General features: G+C 46.2%; 1 protein-coding gene across 1 annotated transcript in view; it reads left to right on the top strand.

The window, feature by feature from the left end:
• Positions 1-312: 312 nt before the first annotated feature.
• RXFP2 (relaxin family peptide receptor 2) overlaps positions 313-24,082 on the top strand; it is a 1,759,299-nt gene continuing 1,735,529 nt past the window's right edge. The window contains exon 1 of the mRNA XM_069639740.1: positions 313-739. Coding sequence (XP_069495841.1) covers positions 691-739 — 49 coding nt within the window. The 5' untranslated portion in view covers positions 313-690. The remainder of the gene's footprint in view (positions 740-24,082) is intronic.

The following is a 24,082-nucleotide window of genomic DNA, read 5'->3' as shown; positions in this document are numbered from 1 at the left end:
TGGATTCTTAAGTGCTGCCATTTGGAATTGGAGTGTCAATAAAACTTTGAAAAGCTTTACCAGGAGCCCTGTGCTCCCAACAACACATGCATTTCGACATTTACGCTATTTTCAACCCAAGCTGCGCAGCAACCCAGTGACAGTAGCCCCCCACGCCTCGTCTGTGAAAGCCACCGCGTGCAGCCCTGCTCAGTTACACAGCAGCCAGCCTTCATCTGAGAGCTGCACATCAGGACCATTCTCGACAGCGTGCTGAGGAGGCAGAGCTGCTGTGAAAGCCACCGCATGCAGCCCTGCTCAGTTACACAGCAGCCAGCCTTCCTCTGAGAGCTGCGCATCAGGAGCATTCTCGACAGCGTGCTGAGGAGGCAGAGCTGCTGTGAAAGTCACCTCGTGCAGCCCTGCTCAGTTACACAGCAGCCAGCCGTCCTCTGTGAGCTGCGCATCGTGAGCTGCTCTGAGGCGCGCGGAGGAGGCAGAGCTGCTGTGAAAGCCACCGCGTGCAGCCCTGCTCAGTTACACAGCAGCCAGCCGTCCTCTGCGAGCTGCGCAGCCTGAGCTGCTCCGAGGCGCGCGGAGGAGGTAGAGGCGGGCTTCCCTGCGATCAGAAGTGCTCAGCAGCCGTCCACGAGAACTGCTGTAACGGGACTGCCTTGGCACTGCTGCACTTGCTGCAACATTCGCCTGACGATGGCCATGCTCCTACTGTTGCAACTTGTGGCACTTTTGCAAGTCCCAGGTAAGGCCACCACTATTTAATTAACTTTCCATCCCATGTCTGGGTGTGCTGGTACCCCCTTGTCTGACGGTGTGAATGTTATGTTCTCACTGCAGCGCGGAATGCCTTTAATGTATACACCGCAACTTCCATAATTGCTCAAAACCATGCCGGGAATATCAAACAAATACTAAATGAGACTGGGGTCCTGGTTTACAAACAGGTTTTAAATGGTAAAGTGCAAATGAAACCGGCTTTGTAAATCAGGCCCGGAGTCAGAGTGTTTTCTTTTTTTGAGGGTTTATGGGGGATGCTGACCTAGAGACGCCCCGTTTATTGTGCTGTGAGTGCCTTGCTTTTCGGGGGGCCTCAGTCAGCCTGAAAAGTGCGTGCACTTCATAAGAATGACATGTTATACCGTGGCTGGTACTTGTCGCTGCACTTGAAGAATTAAGGAAAATTATTTTAGGAACACGGGAGTGCTGGGACAACAAAAATAAAGGCACTCGGTAGAACTCGGTGAGATACAGCGGGAGAGCTGTTGCAATTGTGTTTACATTCTGAAAAACAAAACACCGTTTATTACAGCGCTTAGAAGCCAGGAGGAATCCAACAGAAGTGGTACATCGAAAACTAATACTGTACTATACAATTATCACTAAAATTGTTCCCTCTTGAAAAGCAATATATGTTCTCCACCCCCACCATCCAATAACATGAAACGTGGCATGCAATGTTACTGTGCTGCTTCTTTGCATGAAATTAAGACATAATACATGGACATGAGTTATGTAAGTACGCCTATAGTTTATTCCATGGCGACCTTTAGGGGAGCACAGCTAAATCAAGCATCTAATCCAACACTGTGCATTTAAGTGAAAAAGGGAGGAACTTATTTTCAAGGCCATAACGTTATGTATCGCATCGCTCTTTAAAGAATTCTAGGATCAAGTGTCAATGCTTGGTCGCTCACCCGGACGATTAGTTCTGTCTTTTCGTGTTTTGCGGATCACATTGCATTACTGTGTACACGCTTACCATTTCATTTGCAAGCCTGTTTTCTCGGACAAAACAAGTCTTACCAAATGATAAACCAATAGAACGATTTAGTGTGTTCAGGTAAAGAAAGTGAGTATGCATACAGCTCCCACCGCTGAATGAACTGCCTCTTGGCGCTTGCACAACACAGGTAAAATAGTCCAACTCAGTGGAACTTATATATATATATATATATCATTGATCTCCAAAACGTGAGAAGCGGACTCCACTCTGCCCTTACAGGCGCCTCTCTCTTGGGGGATAACTCACTGAGCTATTTTATGAACTTGGAACAATGCAACAGAGCTCTGAAAGCTGCCAGCCTTTTACCAGTCAGAGCCTGGTTACGGGATGTGCCTTTCACTTCTAGGTGGATAGTCCAAGACTCACGTAGATTGGTCAAGGTCAGTGTCCGTCGGGCACTTCTTTGAAAGCCAAGTGATGCCCAGTGCAAGCCTCAGCTCAGTTAGCAATAAGAACGTTGTGTAGCAGTCACAGCAGAGAGGCCAGCGTCTGATTGATCATGTTGTCTGCTGTTCCAACTCACTCTGCAGGTTATGGAGGGCGGGTCCCTCTTTGGGAGAACGTTGGGCTATTTCACTGCATTTGGAAGTTGCTTATCGTCCAGGCCACAGAAGAGAGTCCAGGCGCTCGAGGATCACGTGACCTGGCTGTTATTCTGTGGACTATGCACACAAGAGACCCGAACTTCTCTCCTCAACCAAGCCGTGTATTCCTGGGCAGATCATGTAATGTCACTGTGCTTGGCTACACCTAGCTGCAAACTCATAACTGCACTGAACAAGTGTAACCATGTGTTAGGTCGTTCTATGTTATGTTATGCCATATCTATGCGCTTATTGTAAACCTCAAGCAAGCCTTCTTAAGTATCCTTTAAGCGTCTTGATGCCTGTGGGCTGTAGTGCGCTCTACAAATCCAAAATAAATAAATAAATAAATAAATAAATAAATAAATACATAAATATGGGAGGTGTTTCATTGCAGCACGGCTTTGGTCTGGCCTTGAAATGCTATGCACCCGCGTGTAGGTGTTCTGTATATGAATGGAACTAATTATACGTTCTTGGCTTCCTGATGTTTTAAGTGGGATGATCAAACGGGCAGGACTTTAAACATTATAGAATATGTGTTGGTCACGGTGTGGCCTAAAAAGTATCTAGTGTGGCCTAAGAAGCAGCACCTTTAGAAAAAGGACTGGCTTATTTAACTAAAGGAGTGTCTTAACAGATTACTTTTCAATTTACTACAAAATACAAATGCGAAAAAATTGAGACACATATATAGAAAAAGATTGTTAAATAAAATGTATCAATAGTCAACTGAATAAAAATATATGAATACACAAAATCAAGTCAATGAAGGGTTCAGTCCCTGTAAGACAGCTCAAAGTGTTCGAGCGCCTGCTTCAGAACAGGTCACATTTGGCCATCCCAGTAAGACAACTCAAAGGGTTGATGCTCCTTTTGCAGTGATCTGTGTATAACTTCAGGGCACAGCTCTTTCCACTAAAACAGATACATATTTATGATCCCACTGTCACTATTTCAGTCCCCCAACCCCACCAAACATTTCAAAACATCTTCTAGTGCTGGGAAGGGAAAGGCAAAGGTTTACTTCCTCGCTAGTAGCACGCAGCGGAACCATAGGTGGTGGAATCGGCTCCTTTTGGGGTTCAAAGTCTCCAGCCACGGAAGGTTAAGCCCTTGCATGGCGGAGGCGCGTATCAAGAGAGAAGAGGGGGCACTCACTCTCCGTGGTCAGGAGTCTCAGCAGCGCCTCACCTCCAGAAGGAATGCAGACTTTACCCTCAGTCGGCCCTTTGGGCTTGCCCACTCAAAGCCGTGCTCTTTAAGCTGAGTGTGATGCTACTATTTTCACCACTAGATCGTAGGTTTTGTGAGGGCCAGTCATAGCTTGCTTGAGGTGAAATCACAGGTTGAATGTGAATAGATTATAGGTTCACGAAGAACAGAACATAGGCTGTTTGGGGAAAGATCATGGCTGAGGTAGTATGAGGGAAGACCGTATTACATGAGTGAAGTTCCTACTTTGAATGAGGTCACATCATGGGCTGTATTGGGCACATCCTTCGTTGTATGAGGACATATCACAAGCTGTATGGGGTATATCATAATTTAAATGGGGGCAGGTCACAGCTTGAATGAGGGCAGATCACAGGCTGTGTCGGGATAGATCACAGGCTGTGTGGGGTAGATCACAGGCTGTGTGGGGATAGATCACAGGCTGTGTGGGGTAGATCACAGGCTGTGTGGGGATAGATCACAGGCTGTGTGGGGTAGATCACAGGCTGTGTGCGGATAGATCACAGGCTGTGTGGGGTAGATCACAGGCTGTGTGGGGTAGATCACAGGCTGTGTGGGGTAGATTATAGGTCGAATGAGGCTTGTTAACTGTTCCTTTGATGTGTTAAAGGACATATGATAAGATCATTCTATGACTCAGTTTCTTGAATTTGAATGAGTTCCTGGTTATGATTTGGCCCCAATGTCTGGCACATTTTTGCTATATTTCTAAATGCCAAAAATAAAGAATATCACCAAAGCGCTTAGAAGCAATTTATTGGGCAGAGTGTGTAATCCGGCGGCGAAAAAGGATAAGAGCAAAGAGAGTACCTTTTAGAAATGCCTTTTAGATCTGTCAACTGAGTGCGAAATGTGCATGTTTCAGGAGAATCGTGCACTTGGAACACTCCTGCTCCGTGTATTAAATGCTAGAGATGGGTGTGAAATCCGTGTAAGCAGTAAACGTACTGCCTCGCCACCGTGCCCCACTTTCCCCTCCGCGCGATGGCTACGCCACCAGCCAAACCCCGGCCCTGCACTCCTCGTTATAACGCACCGAGCAGAACGCGCGCACACGAGTGCCTCTACCTTTGCCAAAGTCCAACAGTTTGCCCATCAAGTTACTATTATTTATATAATCTGCCTGGTATACATTGTCAAATCGACTTAAATAATTGTTATAATCCTGTTATCATTGTGAATCAGGGTAATGTTTGCATTATGTTGTTAGGCAAACCCCATCCTCACTAATGGGTAGACAAAGCGCTGAGCTTCATGAGACCTGTGAACAATTCCTAGAGGGCGAGAGGGGATGTGGAAGAGACAGATAAAGAGAGGGGGGGGGGGGAGTCACGGAGAGAGAGGAGGAGATGTAGGACTGCAAAAGAGCTTCTTTGTCTTGAAGCTCAAAAACGTGTAACCATATTCTTAAGCCAGAGCGCCTAGATGCCTCTGGGCTCCACGAGATTTACAAATGTATACATACATAAATAAATAAATAAATAAAAGAACATGAAAAAGATATGAGCGCTGGAGAGAAAGAGGGAGACAGAATGTGAATGAAACAAAGAGAATGAGAGAGTTAAAGGAGGGAGGGCTAGAGAGACAGAGAGAGAGGGATGGGGCAGAGAGGAGGAGATGTAGCAATAGAGAGAGGATGTGAAAGAGACAATGAGAGGGGGCCAGAGAATAGAAAGTTGAGAGAAAGAGCGAGAGGTGGAGAAGAGACAGACATAAAGAGAGAATGGGAAACGGAGAGCGAACTGGAGAGAATCAGAGGGGAGACGTGCGGGACCCTTCCTCACATCACCTTGTAACGCAAGCCAGGAGGAGCATTACACCCACTGCAATAGAAGGCTGGGCTCACACCAAGAGGCTGCTTAGCCACTGCCAGCAGTTTTTCTTTTAAGGGACGATTGTACCAATAGCAGCACGTGTTAATAGAAAACTATACACACGAAGGACATGGTAATGGCATGCCACTGTAGTCAAAGCCCTTAACTGTGTTGATAGTCTATGAGGGCAAATGTTGAGGGACGCTGATGTGTTGCTGTTCATAAACTTTATTCAGAGACATGGGCAGTGGTGGGCGTTGTGGGATGCCAAGGTGGGCTCTCAAATGACCCCAGAGTGGAGTTTATACAGAGACATAGGCCGTGGTGGGCATTGCAAGATGACAAGGTGGGCATTCAAAAGATCACAGAATGCAGTTTATGCAGAGACATGGGCAGTGGTTTGCATTGTGGGGTGCCAAGGTGGGCACTCAAAAGATACCAGAGTGGAGTTTATTCAGAGACATGGTCAATGTCAGGCATTGTGGGATGTCAAGGCAAGCACTCGAAAGATAGAAGTGTGGTGTTTATACAGAGACATGGGCAGTGTTGGCGTTGTGGGATGCCAAGGTGGGTACTCAAAAGATCCCAGAGTGGAGATTATCCTGAGATATAGGTAATGGTGGGCGTTGTGGGATGCCAAGGCGGGCACACTAAAGATAGCAGTGTGAAGTTTCTAAAGAGCCATGGGCAGTGGTGGGCATTGTGGGATGTCAAGGATGATACTCAAATGATCCGAGAGTGGAGATTATATAGAGAAATGAGCAATGGTGGGCGGTGTGTCATGCCAAGGTTAGCCCTCAAATGATCCAAGAGTTGACTTTATACAGAGATATGGGGAGTGGTGGGCATTGTGAGATGTCAAGGCAGGCACACAAACAATAGCAGTGTGAAGTTTCTAAAGAGCCATGGGCAGTGGTGGGCATTGCGGGATGTCAAGGTGGGCACTCAAATCATCCTAGTGTGGATTGTATCCAGAGACATGGCCAATGCTGGGCGGTGTGACGTGCCTAGGATGGAACTCAAATGATCTCAGAGTGGAGTTTATACACAGACATGGGTAGTGGTGGGCATTGTGGGATTCCAAGGCAGGAACTCAAAATATTGGAGTGTGGAGCAGCCGGGAGCAGCGCAGGCATCTTCCCCCAGAAATGCAGTCCAGCATAACTCTTGCAAGCATTGAGCGATATTGACCCTGTTCCACCTAAAGTTGGAAGAAACCAATGACCATCCTTCACCTCCACAGACGGCCTTGTTTTAAGCTCGCGAGCCCTGTCAGATCTGCAGTGACTGTTGATATTGTAGCTCAATATCCAGAGCAAACTGAGGTAAACTTGGCCTCCGTGTGACAGCAAGCCCCTGTTTTGGTGCTGCAAAGAGGAAGTCCTCGAGGATTTTCCACAGGAGCTCATGGGATCTTGCCTATTCCTTGACATACTTAGTACAGTATTTTAGAAGGTAGTACCCACATTGACCTTTTACAATTGACCCTTAGTCCTAATTGACCTAATTATAGTGGTTCTAATAGACCTTCTACACAATTGACCTTTATATTATTTGAGTTATTTTATATATGTATTGGGTTGGTTTTGGATTATAAATAATATAAGGGGATTTGGTGGGGGGTTGTTTGTTTATATAGGGCCAGTAGCTCGCAAGCATTAGGGTGCTGACATGTACATGTAGGGACAAAACATATAAAATCACAGGACAATGCGCTCAAAAAGTCATTAGGGCTATCAGTTTCTTAGGACCGGTTTATCATTTGAACGGATGGGTCTTCAGTTTTCTCCGCAAGCTTGTGTATTTTAGTTCTAGTCTTAGACTTTAATATGGAAGGCTTTCCCAAGTCCGTTAGCCTTTTTGAATCTGGCAATTTCAATTTGACCTTTTGAGTCCGACCTGAGTGTAGCAGTAGCATTTATACAAAGGAGATAGAAAATGAATTCTTTGGGAGCCATTATAGGTTTCAATGGAGTATTCAGAGAAGAGTCCATGGCCCGACCCTAAGGATCGAGGACTCTAATTTTACGTTTTGAGCACTCTCTCTCTAGGACCCAGGCCAGGCAATTAGACTAGAGTTCAGCCAGTAGCCTTCGGCTTTTGCCACTATTGGCCCTTTGAAGCTAAATTAGCCTGTAACATAGCTCAGTGGGTTATGCCCTGAAAACAGAAATCTCTTAGTGACCTGCAGGCACACGCTTGAACACGAGCAAAGCAGGCTCAGTCCTGCAACCATTCGAGGTCAATAAACTGAGAACCGCTAAACTGACTAATAATAGCAAAGTTAGCACATCTCTTAGAAGTGGGAATAATCCGGCATTAAGCACTATATAAAAACATTCTATTATCATTTTAGTAATGTTATCACAAGTCTGTTTGTGTGTTACTTCCATCTCATGGGGAAAAAGTTGGGGTAGAATTAAGCTCTTACAATAACTGCTGAACCCATATGCATGCATACTTTTTGCCGACCCCGTACCCTCACCCAGAATAAATTGGCTCACACATTGTTTGTCAAGTGTTGGCAATAAAAGGCCGTAGTGGTGAATTAGCCTCATTTTTCCAGGTTCTTTTTTGGGGACCAATCCTAGTGGTGATAGTATGTAATCTTTGAGGGGCATGTGGTCCCAGGGTCCTGCAATCCTGCCTAAAAGCAGTTCCTTCTTGATTTTGCTTTCCACTATTTGGGGGTTGTCCCTGGTGGACTTTAGGTTCAATGGGATGTTCTCTGACCCTGTGCCCTTAAATGGGATGACAAAGCCCTTGGAAAAACCCTGCCAGATTGCCTTGCTGGTTTCCCTGTCTGGCTAATTCAAGAGCGCTTCTCTAAAATTGGTTGGGTTGTTGGGAGTTTTGCCTGGTGCCAGGCCTGGGGTTGAAAAGGCGTGGTTGGTGCTAATCTTTTGAATTTTTGGCTGGCAGTCTGGTGCAGTTGCTTGCTGCCTGATCACTGTTGCAGTTTGTGCAAGCGTGTTTGTACCAGCATTCCTTTACCCCAGGTGCACTGGTTTTTCCCAAAATTCCTGCATGGAATGTTGGCTTTGTAGAGTGGTTCTTGTTTTGCCTGTGGGTGTTAGACTTAGCGGCCCATGGCTGGTTCTTCCAAAAGGGCTATTATCGTTATTTCTGGGACCTTGTGTATTTTAGTTATTTTTGGAGGAGTTCTGTGAGGCCTCTTCCTCCGCTGGGGGCTCAGCATTTAACATGTACAAGTCATTTTGGACCTCGTCCCATTCTATGGCGGGCCTCTCTGACATGCTTCTCCTAAATCTGATGTCGTATGCTAGCCAGGTCTTCCCTTTCTGAGTGATTTTCACTTCTCTTATTTTATCCATGTAAGCCCATATTTTTCTGCCATCATGGGGAAATTTCTCCTCGTATATTGTTGCCAAGATGGCGAAAGCCTGAAGCCAGTTGTCCCAATTCTGTTCTACCTGGGCATTTCTGACTATGGCTTTCTCTTCTATCTTTTTGGGATCCCTAAAAGCATCTTTCTCTTTGCGCTGGGCTTCTATTAATGAAAAGATTTCTATGAACTCTTTGGCCCATATGGCTTCTTTGATTGTGGTGTCAATATTCCATGCTCGGCATCTTTTATATCTATTCAGTATTTCAGTCTGAAATAATCTAATTGGGCATTGCAGATCATTGCTATGTCTGTTGGGTTGCTGTGGCTTTGCCCAGTTTGTCCCACTGGGTCTGTACTGGGGGTTGCCCATGCTTTTAAAACGCCTGTTGAGTCTGCCGTGGTTGCCGTTGGTGCAACTGTGCTGGCAGCTGTTGACGTTGCTGGCACATGTGGCAGTGATGTGGCTGGTGCTGCTATTGTTTGGATTATTGCTGGTGTGGGGGGGTCACCAATATGGTAGGTTCTAGGGGTATGTTGTGGTTTGTGGGCCCCGGTTCCCCTGTTTGGGATAATTGTTTCCCCCTCATTTCCCGCAATAATTGTTGCATTTCTGACATGTTCTCGCACAATTTCGCCAGTTTTTTGTTACCTTTTCTATGGCCATCTGTCACTTTCTGTCTCTTTGATGGTGATGTGACATCATCTTGAATGGGCGGCATGAATATCCCTTCCTTTGGTAGGCTGTACATATTCTCCCTGATCCAAGCCCAACCGTAGTGTTCCGCTGCCTCGATGTCTGCCAGAAGGTGGGGTGATTTGGGTTTCTGTGCTGGTGTGGTGGGTTCCCGTGATTTCCGTTTGGGACCCATGTTTCCTTTCAGCCTGTTTTGATTAAAAGAAAGACATATTTGAAAAGGCTGTGTGTTGGCCCTGTAGGGGTTTGAACCCGTGTCAGCAGTCTCTGCACAGATGTCAAAATGAGCTCCAGTTCACTAGGCAATTTCACCATCTGTCATGCACATTGTCATATTATTTGTGGATTCGTTGTGGGCTTAGAAATGCTGTTTCCCGTGCTGGGTAACTGTCTAATGTTGTCCCAGAATATTTTGATTAGGTTCAGAAAAACTGCCATGTAGTGGGCTTTGGGAGCAGATTTATTTCTTGTGCCTGGTTTGATTTCTGCATAGTGTGTTATACCTTTGTTAGTTGTTACTTAATTGCGTGTGCCCGTTGTTAGCCTGGGCCTTAAAAATGCCCCAGTTGTATGAGGGATAAAATATATGCATTCTGTAAAAAGGACCTGTTTATAAAGTTTGTCGTGCCTTAATATAATGTTTCCCAGAATGAGGTTTCCCCTTGGTCTCTGTGCTTCGAATTTTGCAAAGCTTCTATCAAAATAGACGTGCAGCGCGCATTCTGAGTCTGCCGGGGAGCGGCTGCCTGCAGATGCTTACTTTTGTTTACTCGCGTAGGAAAACAGTGTTTCTATTACGTGTTCGGAGCCCGGCGTGGCGGCTTACCTTGAAATTGACCATTCTCCTGAAGACACCGCCTACGCCGGGCTGCACTGCAGGCTCTTCCTTCGTTCGCGTTGGTAAGCGGATTCCTGCTTCCCTTCGGTACGTCCCAGGAGACTTTCTTTGTTTGTTCAGTGTTCGCCACTCGCTGTCGTGCAGAGGTTCATGAACAGTGCAATGTTCAAAGGGGAATAAAGACGCTGCAAATGCAGTGAACTTCAGAGTTTGCTAAAGAAGCAAAGTTTTGGAAGGCACTGAGTAAACAGTCCACTTCTTGTGTGTTTGGGTCCCTGTTCAGGGTCCACAAACTGTTTGTGTTTTCTTAGAGCATGCCGCTCTGTATTTATAAGACCCAGGGGAGCCCTGGGTCTTTTGATATGTTTAGTAGTGGGGGCTGTTATGGGGGCTGTTTTGTTCCAGCCCCCGGCTGGATAGCCGACTATCTGGCCCCCTGGGGCGAGGGCAGGTCTTTGAACCTGATCCCTGCCTGCCTGTTGGTTTCCTTAGGTGCTGCATGAAGGAAGGGTGAGGTGATTGCTCACACCTCACCCTTCCTCAGTATTGTGTTGTGCAGAATGAGTGTCTGTGCGGCTTGGGGGAAGGAGAGGAGCAGGAAGCAGGGAGGTGGGGGGGTTGGGCTGCCCTTCTCCAGGCCTGCTGATTGTAACAGCAGTTACCCTGCCTCGCTTTGGGCGGCCCTTTAGCATTGTCCATAACTGCACAAAACATTTTCTTGGCGGTCACCTGAAATTTATAGCATTATTGGAATCAGGACACAAAGTGCACTTTACAAATCTCCAGAGTCTATAAAGAAAAAAATAAGTCTACTTTGGGATGTTCTGCGAAAAGCGCAGCTCACACAGCACTCAAAGCATCACAGAATTACAGTGTGAGTTCAATTTCGCAGGATACGATGGTGTCTGTGTGTTACACTTTACTTTGCACTACGTGTTTGAAAGGAGTGCGGGACCTTTGGCAAAGAAGTGCAAACTTAAGTGGTCCCCTCTGTCAAATGTACTCGTGATATTAAAATGAGCCCCAATAAGTCTTCACTCTAAGGCTATTTTTGCTCTACTGTTATTACCGTGCACAATTGCTCTTGCACCTGTGCAAAGGGTCTGTAATACGGACTGTACGCCCACGTGCAAGGCCCTGGACAACATGCAACCGTGTATCCAGCGCCAGGCGCAATGCGATGGTTTGCACGTTTGGACAAATGAATACAGAGGGCGGGTGAAAAACCCATCATTAATTGTGAAAGATTCTGTGTTCTATTTAAAGAGAATGACCGCCACACCGGCACGTGAGCGCATTGCTGTCTTCAGATCTGAAAATGCCTTGCCGGAATGCGACGACTTTGTTTTGAAAAAGGATTAGCAGTGGGTGTTCTGTTTTTATTTATTTACATTTTTAAAGCGCTCACACAGCCCAGTGCCATTGAGGCGCAGTTACAGAATTTTCTTTTGTTTTTGTTGTCTTAGTTGTATATTTATAATGCGTTTAAATACCCAGAGGTTTCTAAGCACAGACCCGGGGATCGAACCTTTGTTGCTTTGTGTCGTCTTGCTTCCAAGGTGAGCACGTTGACACTGCCTTATTGTCACAAGATATGTCTATAGTGCCTATATTCATCCAGTTCTACACGAGGCACTTTAAACAGTCTCAGCTAAAATAAAATAAATGGTGCAATTGGTGGAGACTTGTTAACGAATTACAAATATGATAGGCCTCAGGGGTTGTGCATGAATAGGCTGTGCAATATCATTTATAATTGGTTATTGATATCGCGCTTAATACTCAGAGGTTTCTAAGCCTGGACGCGGGGATCGAACCTGTGGTGCTTCGCGGGCGAGAGCGTTGCCCCTGAGCTATCCTCCTGTGCCAATCGCACCACTGTGTAAACATAGAATTAAAAATAAGAGCTACAAGTGGAAGGGGGGGGTTGGGTTGGAGGGGGTGCTCTGGTGCGGACAAAGAGAACTGGGGAGAACTTCAGAGCGGGAGAATATGCAGTCTAGTGCTTAACAGAAAATGACAGCTCGTGCTGAAGGCCAACGCGTCAACAGGTGAGTTTAGAACTTCATTTAAACATGGCACGTACACGCACTGTAGTGTTCACCAGGATCAACAGCTTGCACTTAACAAGGAACAGGGCGTTCTTTTACTGGAATGCCCGCTAATGAATCATCCGAGAGGCACCCCTGCATCAACATTGGCGCATCAGGCTCGTGAAAGCGCTTCATTGCATAAGATGAAAAGGACATTCTTGTGCAGACTTTGAATTCAGCATTAAATTGCTTTTTCCGTTAATAACATGTCTAATAAATGCAGGGCTTTCATAGCCTCACGGTGGTTTACAAAGAATTGATTTGGTAAAGACAGTCCCACAGCTGCAGAGCACTGTTAAAGATTTCCCCAAGGCAGTGCTGCACTGCCACCTAGTGGGCCTGCCTTTCAAAACCTACTAATGCAGCTATGCTGTAGGTAGGTGGTCAACTTTATGTTTATATTACAGGAGAAGGAGGGATGCCCCTTGGTGCCCTGAGGCGGAAAAGAGCCCCTTATAGTTCTTTGTGTTGCATGTGCATGGTTTCTTGTGGCAAGGCTGTCAAAGTCTCCCTTTTCTGGAGGCAGCCCGAGGCACCTCCTTTAGTGAGATGAGCTAGAGTTACTGAGGCAGAGAGAGCGTCACAAGGTGGCGTAGGACAGGCTGCACGGAAATGGGGGTTCGGGGGAGGCTTTTTCCAAAAATATCCTGAGCAGTTGTGGAAATCTGCTTTTGGGCCCTCACATCAGGGGCGTCGTTTAGGGGTCGCCAGGAGTCGCAGCTGCAACCCCTGTGGTCTCCCTTGCTATGACTGTGGTCTCCTTTGCTATCCCTAAAACAAAACGTTTTTGTTTTTACAAATGCAAGCTCCTGGGCTGTGGCCAGTACCATGTGGCTCTTCGTTTCTGGAGTGGCTGGCTTTCTTGTTCGGGCCTCTTAAAAAAACAGGGGGGGTCCACAAATGTAACAGTGACCCTAAACAAGAAAGAATAGAAATAGTAAATAATTTGTCTTTTTGGAATTCCATACCATAATTGCTAGACTCATTAAAGGTTTATTTTAGGCACATTTCAGGGGTTGAGTCAATGATTTAGTCTTTTCATAAACACCTCAAATTCACAATGCAGACAAAAACGTCCAAAAAGCATTTGGAGTAGAATAATAATCCATTTCGGACTGTGTATTTTGCCTTTTGCAAGGTGCAGTTATAGCACGTTTTTTCTGTGTTGTCTCTTTTACGATCATCACAAGACATTCCATCTCGGTGTCCTCGTCACTTGACACAATCCTTGTGCCTAAAAGCTTGTGTACAGTGTAGAAATGTTTAACCATGGCACATAAAGTGGCCCTTGATTTCATTGCACCACATTAAATGCTTTGTTGTAATATGTCTATCTTTCCTATCTTCATGGCATGCTGGCTCAGGATGTTTGCTTGCATGTATGAGGCAACGAGAGCCCAGAGTACGGTGCACTGCTTTCCCTGCGCTACTCTAAATTCTTTAATACACAGTTATGAACCCTCCCAATGGTGTGTATTTTGCCAACCTATGAAGCCTAAAAAGTAGATCCACACAAGCTTGACATGTAGACAAATGTGCACCAGCCCTGCAGATGAACTGGCCTGCTCTTCACACTTACCAGTTTAATTGTATCCACTACAAAGTGTAATTTGCTTTTTGACTTTGAGAACATTCAGGCATGTAATTGCTAATTTTATTATAGCTGGTGAGATAGCAAGGTAGGTTGAGCGCTCACTGCTGCGTTGTGTGTGTGTGATCTGCAGATTGCAGGTTTGAATCCTACCAAGGCCAACTCATCTTTCATCCTTCTGAGGTTGATACACGAGTACCAACACAGGTTGGGTGATGTTATATGTACATTTGTACTATATAAAGTGCTTAAGCGTAAGTGCTATACAATAACACATCATTATCATTTGACTTTGGATGTCTGCTTGCATTCACAGTAATTTGGTAATATGGTCCTATATACACTGGTATTAACGATACATATGCTACGTCACCAGGTTGGGTGCACTTAACAAACGTCAAAATAAAAATAAATATTGTGACCCATTCTTATATGAAATGTGTATCGCATTACAGTGATATCGTAACCAAAATGTTCATAGTGTACTTAGGAACAATGCTATGTGATGTCAGTTCCTGTTTTGTCAAGGGGTGAAAGGTCGTGTGCCATCACATCATGTGACGTCACTCCTGGTTGGGGTCCAATGACATCACTTCCTGTGATATCATCAGAGGTCAAGGGTCGTGTGGTGTCACTTCCGCTACCCCTGGCAATTTGCTGAAATGACATCCCTGCCTCATATCAGTGAATTTTAGTATTGAAAAAACAGTCACTTTTTTATGTTCGGCTTTTCTGCCTGGCGGATTTCTGGGAGTAGCATATTTAATACTCGTCTGAAACTCAAACCGTGTGTGAAGTATTCATGCGAATAGGTGTTTCTTTTAGTAAATCAAGTGTCAACTGTAACCCCCACTTTACAGTTGAATACAGCGCGGCACTGTTTTTAACATGTGCTCGCATTTTTAACCACACTTTATTTTCATTGGCATATCATCTTCATTTAATGCACATAACCCTTAAAAAACAAACTGCAAGCAAACGCAGGAAAGACATTTCAGGTGTAACTCTACTGGTGCAGGAGGTTTTGGGGGTGCAAAGTCGCACGTCGCAGTACGTAAAATGGGCGCGGCAGGGGAGGTGGAGAGAAACTCTTCCTCCCGTCCGTGAGACTAGCAAGTAAATGTTTCAGCGCCTTCTAACCACTCTTGAGGTGGCAAAGCATTGCAGGGATACCATCCGCCGAGGGCAGGCACCAACCATTCACACAGTGCAGCGTTCCATAACCTGGGCACGTGTCCACTTCCTGAACCATAACACATTTTTGGCATGCCTCCATTTAGATCTTCTTTATACTAAAATACATAAATGTCAGAGGCAGCTGGGTTTTTGTGGCATAGAAGGCCACAGGTTTATTATGTACAGAGAAATCATCTATTTCAAAATGACTACATGATTGTCATCATAGCAAAACACATTTTGGCAGATTGTTCCTCTTGTGCGGCGCCAAGCTGACTAAATCATCAATTCCTTGCTTCCCTCTTATTTCCAACCATCTCCGCTTTATTTGTTAGGCCAAATCTCGCACATCCGCACATGTCCTTGATCCGCCTGCCTTTAGATCCTGGGCTGGAGGAGTGCCATTTAGGATGGGGAAGCTGAGCTCTCTTACTTCCCTCACACGCCCTCGCCACTGGGCCTCAGAGGGGCTCTGTTCCCGGGCAGAGCGAAAACCCCTATTGATTCTTAATGAGCTCATTTTGTAGTCTTTTTCATGCCACTGGCCGCTTACACACCGCCATGCCATAGAGTGGCGGACGTCCCTCTGTGGCTCCCCTCAGGTGTACCAACACAATTCCAACAACATTGTGCCCATGTTCCAGAAGAACAGATCCATACTGGTCTTTGACAAATGCACACCATCTCTTTCGTAATACTCTGGAGACTTCAAGTTGATCAACCCGTGTCTGACCTGAGTGATTCCTCTGCCTTTTCCGCATTTTTTAATAAATCCATTTAGCTTCCTTCGAGACCTCTCAATTGCTGACTGTGCTGCCCACCACGTTTTCCTTGGTATAATCTCTGACCACATGATTTCTCTGTCTCCGAAGCGGGATCCCAAATTTTGAAAAGTTCCTATAATTTCTCTCATCAACATTCCTCTTCCTAGACTCGTGAGATCGTTCTCCCCCAGGTGTAACAACAAGACCTCAGGTTTAGGGTACCTTTCCAAAAGCTTTTCCACATGTCCTTCCAATTATACCCATTTCATCCCTGGAATTCCCCTGCATTAGACCCTGAAATGTCCTGCTGTCATTTTCTCCCTTTCCTGTGTCCACTTTGCTTTGGCCCTTGTCACAAACAAGTGGCCTACTACCCAATCTGTTCTTCTCTACCTCCTTGATGCTGTGTAGTGGTGAAAGGGAGAAAGGAGGGCTACCCTGTGTAATGGGGAAAGGGAGAAAGGAGGAAAGACTCTGTTATATTTTAGGAAACATCACATAAATCTTGAAACAGTTTGATTTCCAACCCTCTATATTCGTAATGGCGTCTGCCGGCATGGCCGCCACTGCTGCTGACGTGGCAGCTACCATCCTAAAACAGTGAGTGCCGAAGACCCCCTCCGTTGCCCCTATGTGTTTTAATGCCAAATCCATCACTCCATTAAATTGAAACTTGCTTAGGGCCGATCCATCAGCGTGTGAGAAAAGCAGGGTCCCGTCTCTGCGATAAATATGTTTTGAGGCAAACCACTGGACAGCAGGGGCTGCCCCTAATGCATTGTAGCACATTCACCCTTCCTTTACCCATGTGATCAGTTTTCAACCTTCCTAAACGCATCTGTAGCTCCTCTTCTGACACCACAATATCGTCCATCTTCAAAAAGGCCCCCCCACCCTCTTTTTATTTGTCTGGTACCAGCTCACTGATCCTGAAAGCCCCTAAGGAAAAAGGTTGCTCTAAACACATAGGTCTCAAATCTGTCCCTGCAAGTTTCCCTTACCCCTCTGATTTTGTCCTGCAGTTTTATAATGTCTATGGGGTGCCTAGCATCTTCTTTCTTCTCTGTTTGCCTGGCCCATCCCTTCATTGCCATCCTGATGTAATGTTCCTTGGTTGGGTCAGTCATACCGATAACTGATAATAGTGCGCTATTGCTGCCAAATTGTAGGTCGGCCCATGCTCTAGGCTTGTGGGTGCACCATGCCCACCCAATAAAAGCGCGTACCGATGCTCTCTCATGCTGCTCCCTTTGCAAACCTTCCTTGAACTTAATAAATGTTTCCCAGCAGGTTTTGTATCTCTTTTCCGTTTTTTGGAGAGAGGGTGGTCTTGACAAGGCCATTCAGATCTTCACAATTATATCCGACAGCTGGTGTCTGAATGAGGTCATCGTCCTGCTTGCATCTGGCTTTGCCTCTCGAAGTTTCCCAAACTATGAAAGAGACCGTCAGCTGCTATATACCTAACACCTGGAATGTGCCTTGTTCTCACTTCTGTGTTCAATCTAAGCATGCTTGCTGTAAATTCCCTGAGCAAACATAGTACCCTCCTATTGCTTGCGGTTCCTTGGTTTATTACCTTACAACAGCCCGGTTGTCTGACCATAATATCACCCCTTTGTTCATGAGTGGGCCCTCCCATAGTTGAAACACTACTATGATGGGGAACAGTTCCAAAAGTGTAATGTCTAGAGTGATGCCTTCCTTATGCCAGTTGCCTGGCCACGGCCCTGCGCACCACTCACTCCCCAGCATTGCCCCAAAACCGTGCTTGCCTGAAGCGTCAGTGAAGAGCATTATGCTTTCGCTGCTTGCCCATTGCTCTCTCTAAAGAAGTACATTGTTACATCTTCCCAGGAACATATGCTGCATCCTTAAATCATCCTTTACTTTTGACCCCAACCACAACATGCAGGGCTGCATACTTAAGTCCTGCTGTTTCAATAGAAATGCTCCTTGCAAAAACCCTACCAGCCGGAATTACCCTTACTACGAAATTCAGTTTCCCCACCAACGACTGCAGCTCTCTCAGTGTTGTTTTGTTCCTCCCCAGCATTGAACCAATTATCTGTTTTAAGTCTGCAACCGTGTCCCTTGGTAGTCTGGTCACTCCCTCGAACGTATCTATTTCTATCTCCGAAAATGTTAACCTTTTGAGAGGGCCAACTGTTTTCCCTTCAGCCAAAGGTACTCAAAGCTTGTTACATAATAATAATAATAATAACAATAACATAATTTTATTGTGAAACATAGCCTGATATGCCTACAGGAGACATGGGCAATGGACATTATATTACTTGATGGATACATGAATTATCAATCCTTTGCTAAGAAGGGCAATAAAGGGAGACCATTTGGAGGGCTTTTGATAGGTGTGATTAGCTCTCTGCCCTCGAGACAGATACCATGTAATGTTTGTGATAATATGCTGGCAGTAGAGGTTGAATATGGAACAAAGGGTGATAAGGGGAAGTTTCTTTTGATAAATATATATAATCCCCCGCATGCCGGGATTAGTGAACTTATTCAAGAAGCCCTTCATGAATTACTGGCCTCTTGGTCGGTTCTACCTGGTAACCGAGCAGCTATTGTTGTGGGCGATTTTAATTGTCGTATTCCTGCTGAGACAGGGAAATATCCTCAAAACCCCAAGTTAAGAGAGAAACATCTCCTAACTCATACTAAAACTGACATCGAGGGGCCACGTTGGCGTCGGCTGCTTGACGAATGGGATCTGGAAATGCTGAACGGCTATACGAATAGTGACTACCCGGGGAAACATACTTGGTCCAATGGGCTTTATAGTAGTACTCTTGATTACATCTTCATGTCCCCTAAAATGCTCCTCTTAGTGGAAGATATGTCTGTATCATTAAATAAATGGAGCGATCATTCAGCTCTCCGTTGTATACTAAACATCCAACAGAGAGCTTTCGATAAGTGCAATATGGGCACAGTCTACGCGAATAAATCAGGCTCCAACATTAGGTGGTCGGCTAAGAACATTAATCAGGCAGCACTGGCACTCGAGATGGATAAATGGCCAAATTTACCCGATTTCCATTCCATGTCTATTGAATTAATAGAAAACTGGATAAAAGCCTTTTCTCATACACATGCTTCGGTTCCGACCACTAGCATGTTTAGACCGGAAAGTGGGCCTCACTCTTATAATAATAAGATTAGAGATGCCAAGAGGGACTTGAGACGGGAACTGCGTATGAGTAAGAAAAAGTTAGGACCATCTGAAGTATTACGAGTGGCTGCGAGGAAAATTAAAAATAAATATAGATCTATTATTAAAAATATAAAATCTGCCGTAAATACCTGGGCTCACCAGAAATTAGTGCAGACGATTTGTTCTAAAAACACTCGTAGTATTTGGTCACTCCTGGGGGAAGCTAGGGAGACATCGAAGGGCCAAATGGTTAATCCAATTAAAGCTGAGGAATGGGTTAAGTTTTTACTAGCCCGTAATACAATACTACAGAGAGACGAATTGTGCCCTCAGATAACCTTGGCTCCCTATCTGGCCTTTGATATCTCATACGCGGCCATAATTACCAAGATAAAGACTCTTAAACCGTCCAGAGCTCCAGGACCTAACGGTCTAGCCAATATAGTTATGAGAAAGCAGCCCGAGTTTTGGGCGAGCGTATTGGCAATACTGTTTAAGAAGATAATGATCCAGGGGCTAATACCGAGCTCATGGCAAACAGCAGTATTGATACCTGTTTTTAAAAAGGGTAATCGCCTAGATCCCACTAATTATCGGCTCCTCTCCATGTTGGACACAACGGGTAAACTGTTTGCTTCATTACTGCTTGAGGAATTACAATCATGGGTAGAAAGGGCCAACATTCTGTCCACCTTCCAGTGTGGATTTAGGAAGGGTTATTCAACGAGTCACAATTTAATGGTCATGAACCTGTTCAGAACTAAGGCACGCAATAAAGGTGCACCACCTTTATACGCATTATATATTGATTTTAAAGCAGCTTTCGATACCATCCCTAGAGAACGTTTGTGGTCTAACTTAACGGTCTTGGTTGTCCAGCAGGCATCCTGTATTACCTTAGATTGCTGCACTATAATACGTCAGTTAGACTGAAATTAGATCAAGAGGGACACCTGACTGACAAAGTGCAGCAGAACAGGGGGGTGAAACAGGGCTGTGTGACGGCCCCTTTGGTATATAATCTGTATGTCTATGACATACCATTGGCCATAACGGCCGTCTCAAATTGCCCACCTAAGATTGGGGAATTGGTATGCACTGTCCTGGCTTACGCAGACGACTTGGTCATTTTTGATCACACAATCAGTGGCCTGCGTAGATCGGCCACAGCTCTGTGGGATTATGCGAATCATAATGGCCTTACTATCAATCTTGATAAGACTAAGGTATTGCGATTTACCAATAAAAGAGTGTCACGCATAAATCTTATGGTGGGTAAGAACATAATCCCTTACGCCCCACAATATCGGTATATGGGTATTGATTTTGAGCCTAGCGGCGACTATAGTATATGCAAACATTCCCGGAAGATGCGAGCAGCGCAGGTTACATCGCTGGTTGCGAACTTCACTAATAAGCAAGGAGGTTTTACGTTATGGGGCACTCGCCAACTCTATGTGCAGGTTTTCACACCCATGGTGACCTACGGATTAGAGGCCCTGTTCGATCTAGATCTTAGCTGGCTACAAGTAATAGAAGGGAAATTCTGGCGGCGGGTCTTGGGCCTAGCCCCAGGAATTCCAATGGCCATTATACGCCTAGAGCTGGGAATACCTTCATTGAAAGCTATAGTGATGAAAAAGAGATTGGGGCTTTTCATTAAAATGCGTAGTGGTACAACAAATCCAGTATTGATTGCTGTGGATAAGGAAATATGTATCGCGAAGGGGACTATACCAGGCAAGTTCAGAGAGCCCTTGACAAGCGAATAGATATGTGGGACTGGCTGGAGAATTATGCCCACCTCAGTGCATTGAAAAGTTATGAATTTGTGAAATTCAGGTTGTACACATATATGAGACCGCAAGACTACCTTAACTTATGCCCTTGCAAAAGACTGCAACGCTTTATACTCCTATTAAGACTGGATCAACTCCCGACTCTATGGGTCACGGGCCGGAGAGATCAAATGCTGTCGGCACTAAGGATTTGCAGATTATGTAAAATCAATAATGTTTTGGAGACAGCACAACATGTTCTGACACAATGTAGCAGTATGACAGACATAATACATCAACATATGGGAAAGTATACTCATGATTCTGCAGCAACCTCTAAGGCATTATTTTGGCATCACTGCCTAAATTCCGAAAATATCCATATTCTAACTGCTTTATATAACATCTGGTTGGTCATAGAGGGAAAACTGGGCATTAAGATTTGAATAGGTGGCCTTATCTACACTCAGGAGTAGTGATGGGATACACCTATACGAGAACCCTTTTTTGGGCTATGCCTTACTCTGTAATTGTGAACTGTAATTCCTAATTGTTTTTTCCTAATATTGTCAGTATTTCGTATTCTGGTGAGTTTCGATGTGATATACACAGGGCTTGATTTAGGTTGTTTTAGGTTTTAGCATGTATGATTGTGTCTAGGCTTGATTTAATTATTTATTATTGTTATTAGTAATGACATTGTATTTTTATTGTGTAATTTTAATTTCAAAGTGGAGATTAACTGTCATGAATGGTAATGTAATGATATAATAGTTTGATGTTGGGGGCGTGGCTTGGCGCCGATGGCGAGCGGTAGCTGATCCGCCGAGCTCCGGCCGAGACGCCGTTTCCTGATCCTTTTTCTCCGGCTCGCGTGCGACCCCGACTTCTGAAAAGGAACGAGCGGTTGGGCGAAGCAGCCCTGCACCTGAATAGTTGTTGGGCCCACCAAATTGGACCCCCCTGAGACTCCGGTGGCCCTGAATCGGTTCTCCCCCCCTCCCGTTCTTACTGGATCCAAGATGGCGCCCCGCACAGCATAGCGGTGCCTGCGAGGGGTACCCCCTCCCCCAACGGATTCCAGGGCCCGGCGGGGAGAGGCAGCAGCAAAAGAGAGGCTCCGCTCTTCTAGAGACCACCTCTACGGACCACACCATCACACACGGGGGCAGACCACAGCTCACGGCCCGATATTTGGCCAGGTGAAGGGCCCCACCAGTGATCTCACAAGTGAACTAACTTTTGAGGCCTAAAACACCCGCAACCATCGCCCCAAGATGGCCGCCAAGAACAAGACCAGAGCCGCCACCATGGACTCCTTTGTTTCCACCAGGGCGAAGACCCCCACTCATTCCAAGGCCAGCTCCTCTGAAGTTGCCCAGTCGAGCGAAGAGGTGGCGGCCGATAACCACTCTCAGATACTTGATGCTATAGCCTCGCTAAAGACGCATATAGACTCCAAGATCGACGAATTCAAAGTCGATATTCAACTGATCCGCCAAGACGCTCGCAACTTAACGGAGAGGGTCGCGACCGTTGAACAGTCGGCAGAGGAAGCCTCCACGGCCATCACAGCCATAAAGTCCGAAGTTGTCCTCCTGAAGAGGAAAGTCACCTTTTTGGAGGAAAAGGCGGAGGAGGCCGAAGGTCGGGCCAGACGGAGCAACATCAGGATCCTGGGGGTCCCGGAGGGGAACGAGGGAGTAAATGCCACATCCTTCGTCGAAACCCTTCTGCTACAAGAAATAGGGGCCGGCAAATTGACCCAGGGATTCTCTGTCGAAAGGGCCCACAGATCCCTTCAGAGGCGCCCTCCCCCCGGATCGCACCCCAGACCCATAATCGCTAAGATACTGAACTTTCAGGACAGAGAAACTATCTTACGGCGATCCAGGGAGGGGGGCCCCATCGAGCGAGGAGACTCCAAAATCTCCATTTATCCGGACTACACGCAGAAGGTACAAAGAGAGCGGAACTCATTTGTCCCGATAAAAGCCCGGCTCCGACAACTGAACCTAAAATATAGACTACTTTATCCATCGCGCCTAAGGGTTGTCTACAAGGAGAGAGTGGTATTTCTCGAGAACCCAGATGCGGCCAACATGTGGCTTGAGGATAATAACCTGGCGGATGGCAAGGACAACTCACAGACCGAGACCTAACCCCCCAGCGACCCTCATGTAAGAAACATCGCACGTGAGACCGGAATACAGAAGATAATCCAACTACAGTTTTTTCACTTGGAAACGGCCTCGTTCGGCTCTGCCGCCAGGCCCTTGCCCCACCCCCAGCGTAGTATTTACCCGGTCTGGGCACCCGCCTGACCCAGCTCGCGCCCGACTCCCGGATGGGCTCCGACGGCTCGAGAGCGCCTGAGCACCGCGACAATGTTGTAGTTGCTGGGCGCACCAGTTTAAGTTTTGTTGTTAGTTTTATTAGTTGTACAGTCTTCATGCCTCTTTTGCCAACGCAGACCGAGATGGGTCTGGGACATGACACCGATGAACGAAATGCAGTGGTATCCCCCCTGCAGCCCACCCGAACAAGACTAAAGTGGAGTCGGACCCCAGAGTCCCACACCAAATCTGAAACTCGAACCGGATGGCGGCACAGCTTACTGTAATGACCTGGAATGTGCGGGGCATGGGCTCATACCTCAGGCGCAATCGTATACAGTCCTACCTCAGGAGGAAGAAAATCTCCATTGCACTCCTTCAAGAGACTCACCTCACGACGGAGGCCATGTCTAAAATTGCAGACCGATGGGCTGGGACTGTTAGAGGGTCCCCCTACTCTAAATACGCCAGAGGGGTGCTAATATGGATAAGCCCGGACGTCCCCTTCCAGATGGAGGGAAGTGAACAAGATAAAGAAGGGAGATTCACAGCGATTTGGGGCACATTGGAACAAACCCCAGTCTGCTTCATCAACTCTTACTTCCCTCATCACGGGATATCGGCGTACCTCGCCACATTGATAACGAAGCTGACTCGGTACCGGGACCGCACCTTCATATGGGGAGGGGACTTCAACTGTGTTGCTGACACGAGTGCAGACAGATCGCTGCCCCCCCCACGCCCGAGCAGCCTCACATCCGGTGCCTTGAGGGAAACTCTGGAGCAACTCAACTTAGTGGACATCTGGAGGGAACACCATCCGACCGACAGGTCCTACTCCCACTACTCAGCTCCACACGGAGTTCACACA

The sequence above is a fragment of the Ambystoma mexicanum genome, chromosome 7q (assembly GCF_040938575.1).
Source record: "Ambystoma mexicanum isolate Mex_15411 chromosome 7q, UKY_AmexF1_1, whole genome shotgun sequence".
NCBI lineage: Eukaryota > Metazoa > Chordata > Amphibia > Caudata > Ambystomatidae > Ambystoma > Ambystoma mexicanum.
This window is presented reverse-complemented; position numbering and strand designations above follow the sequence as displayed.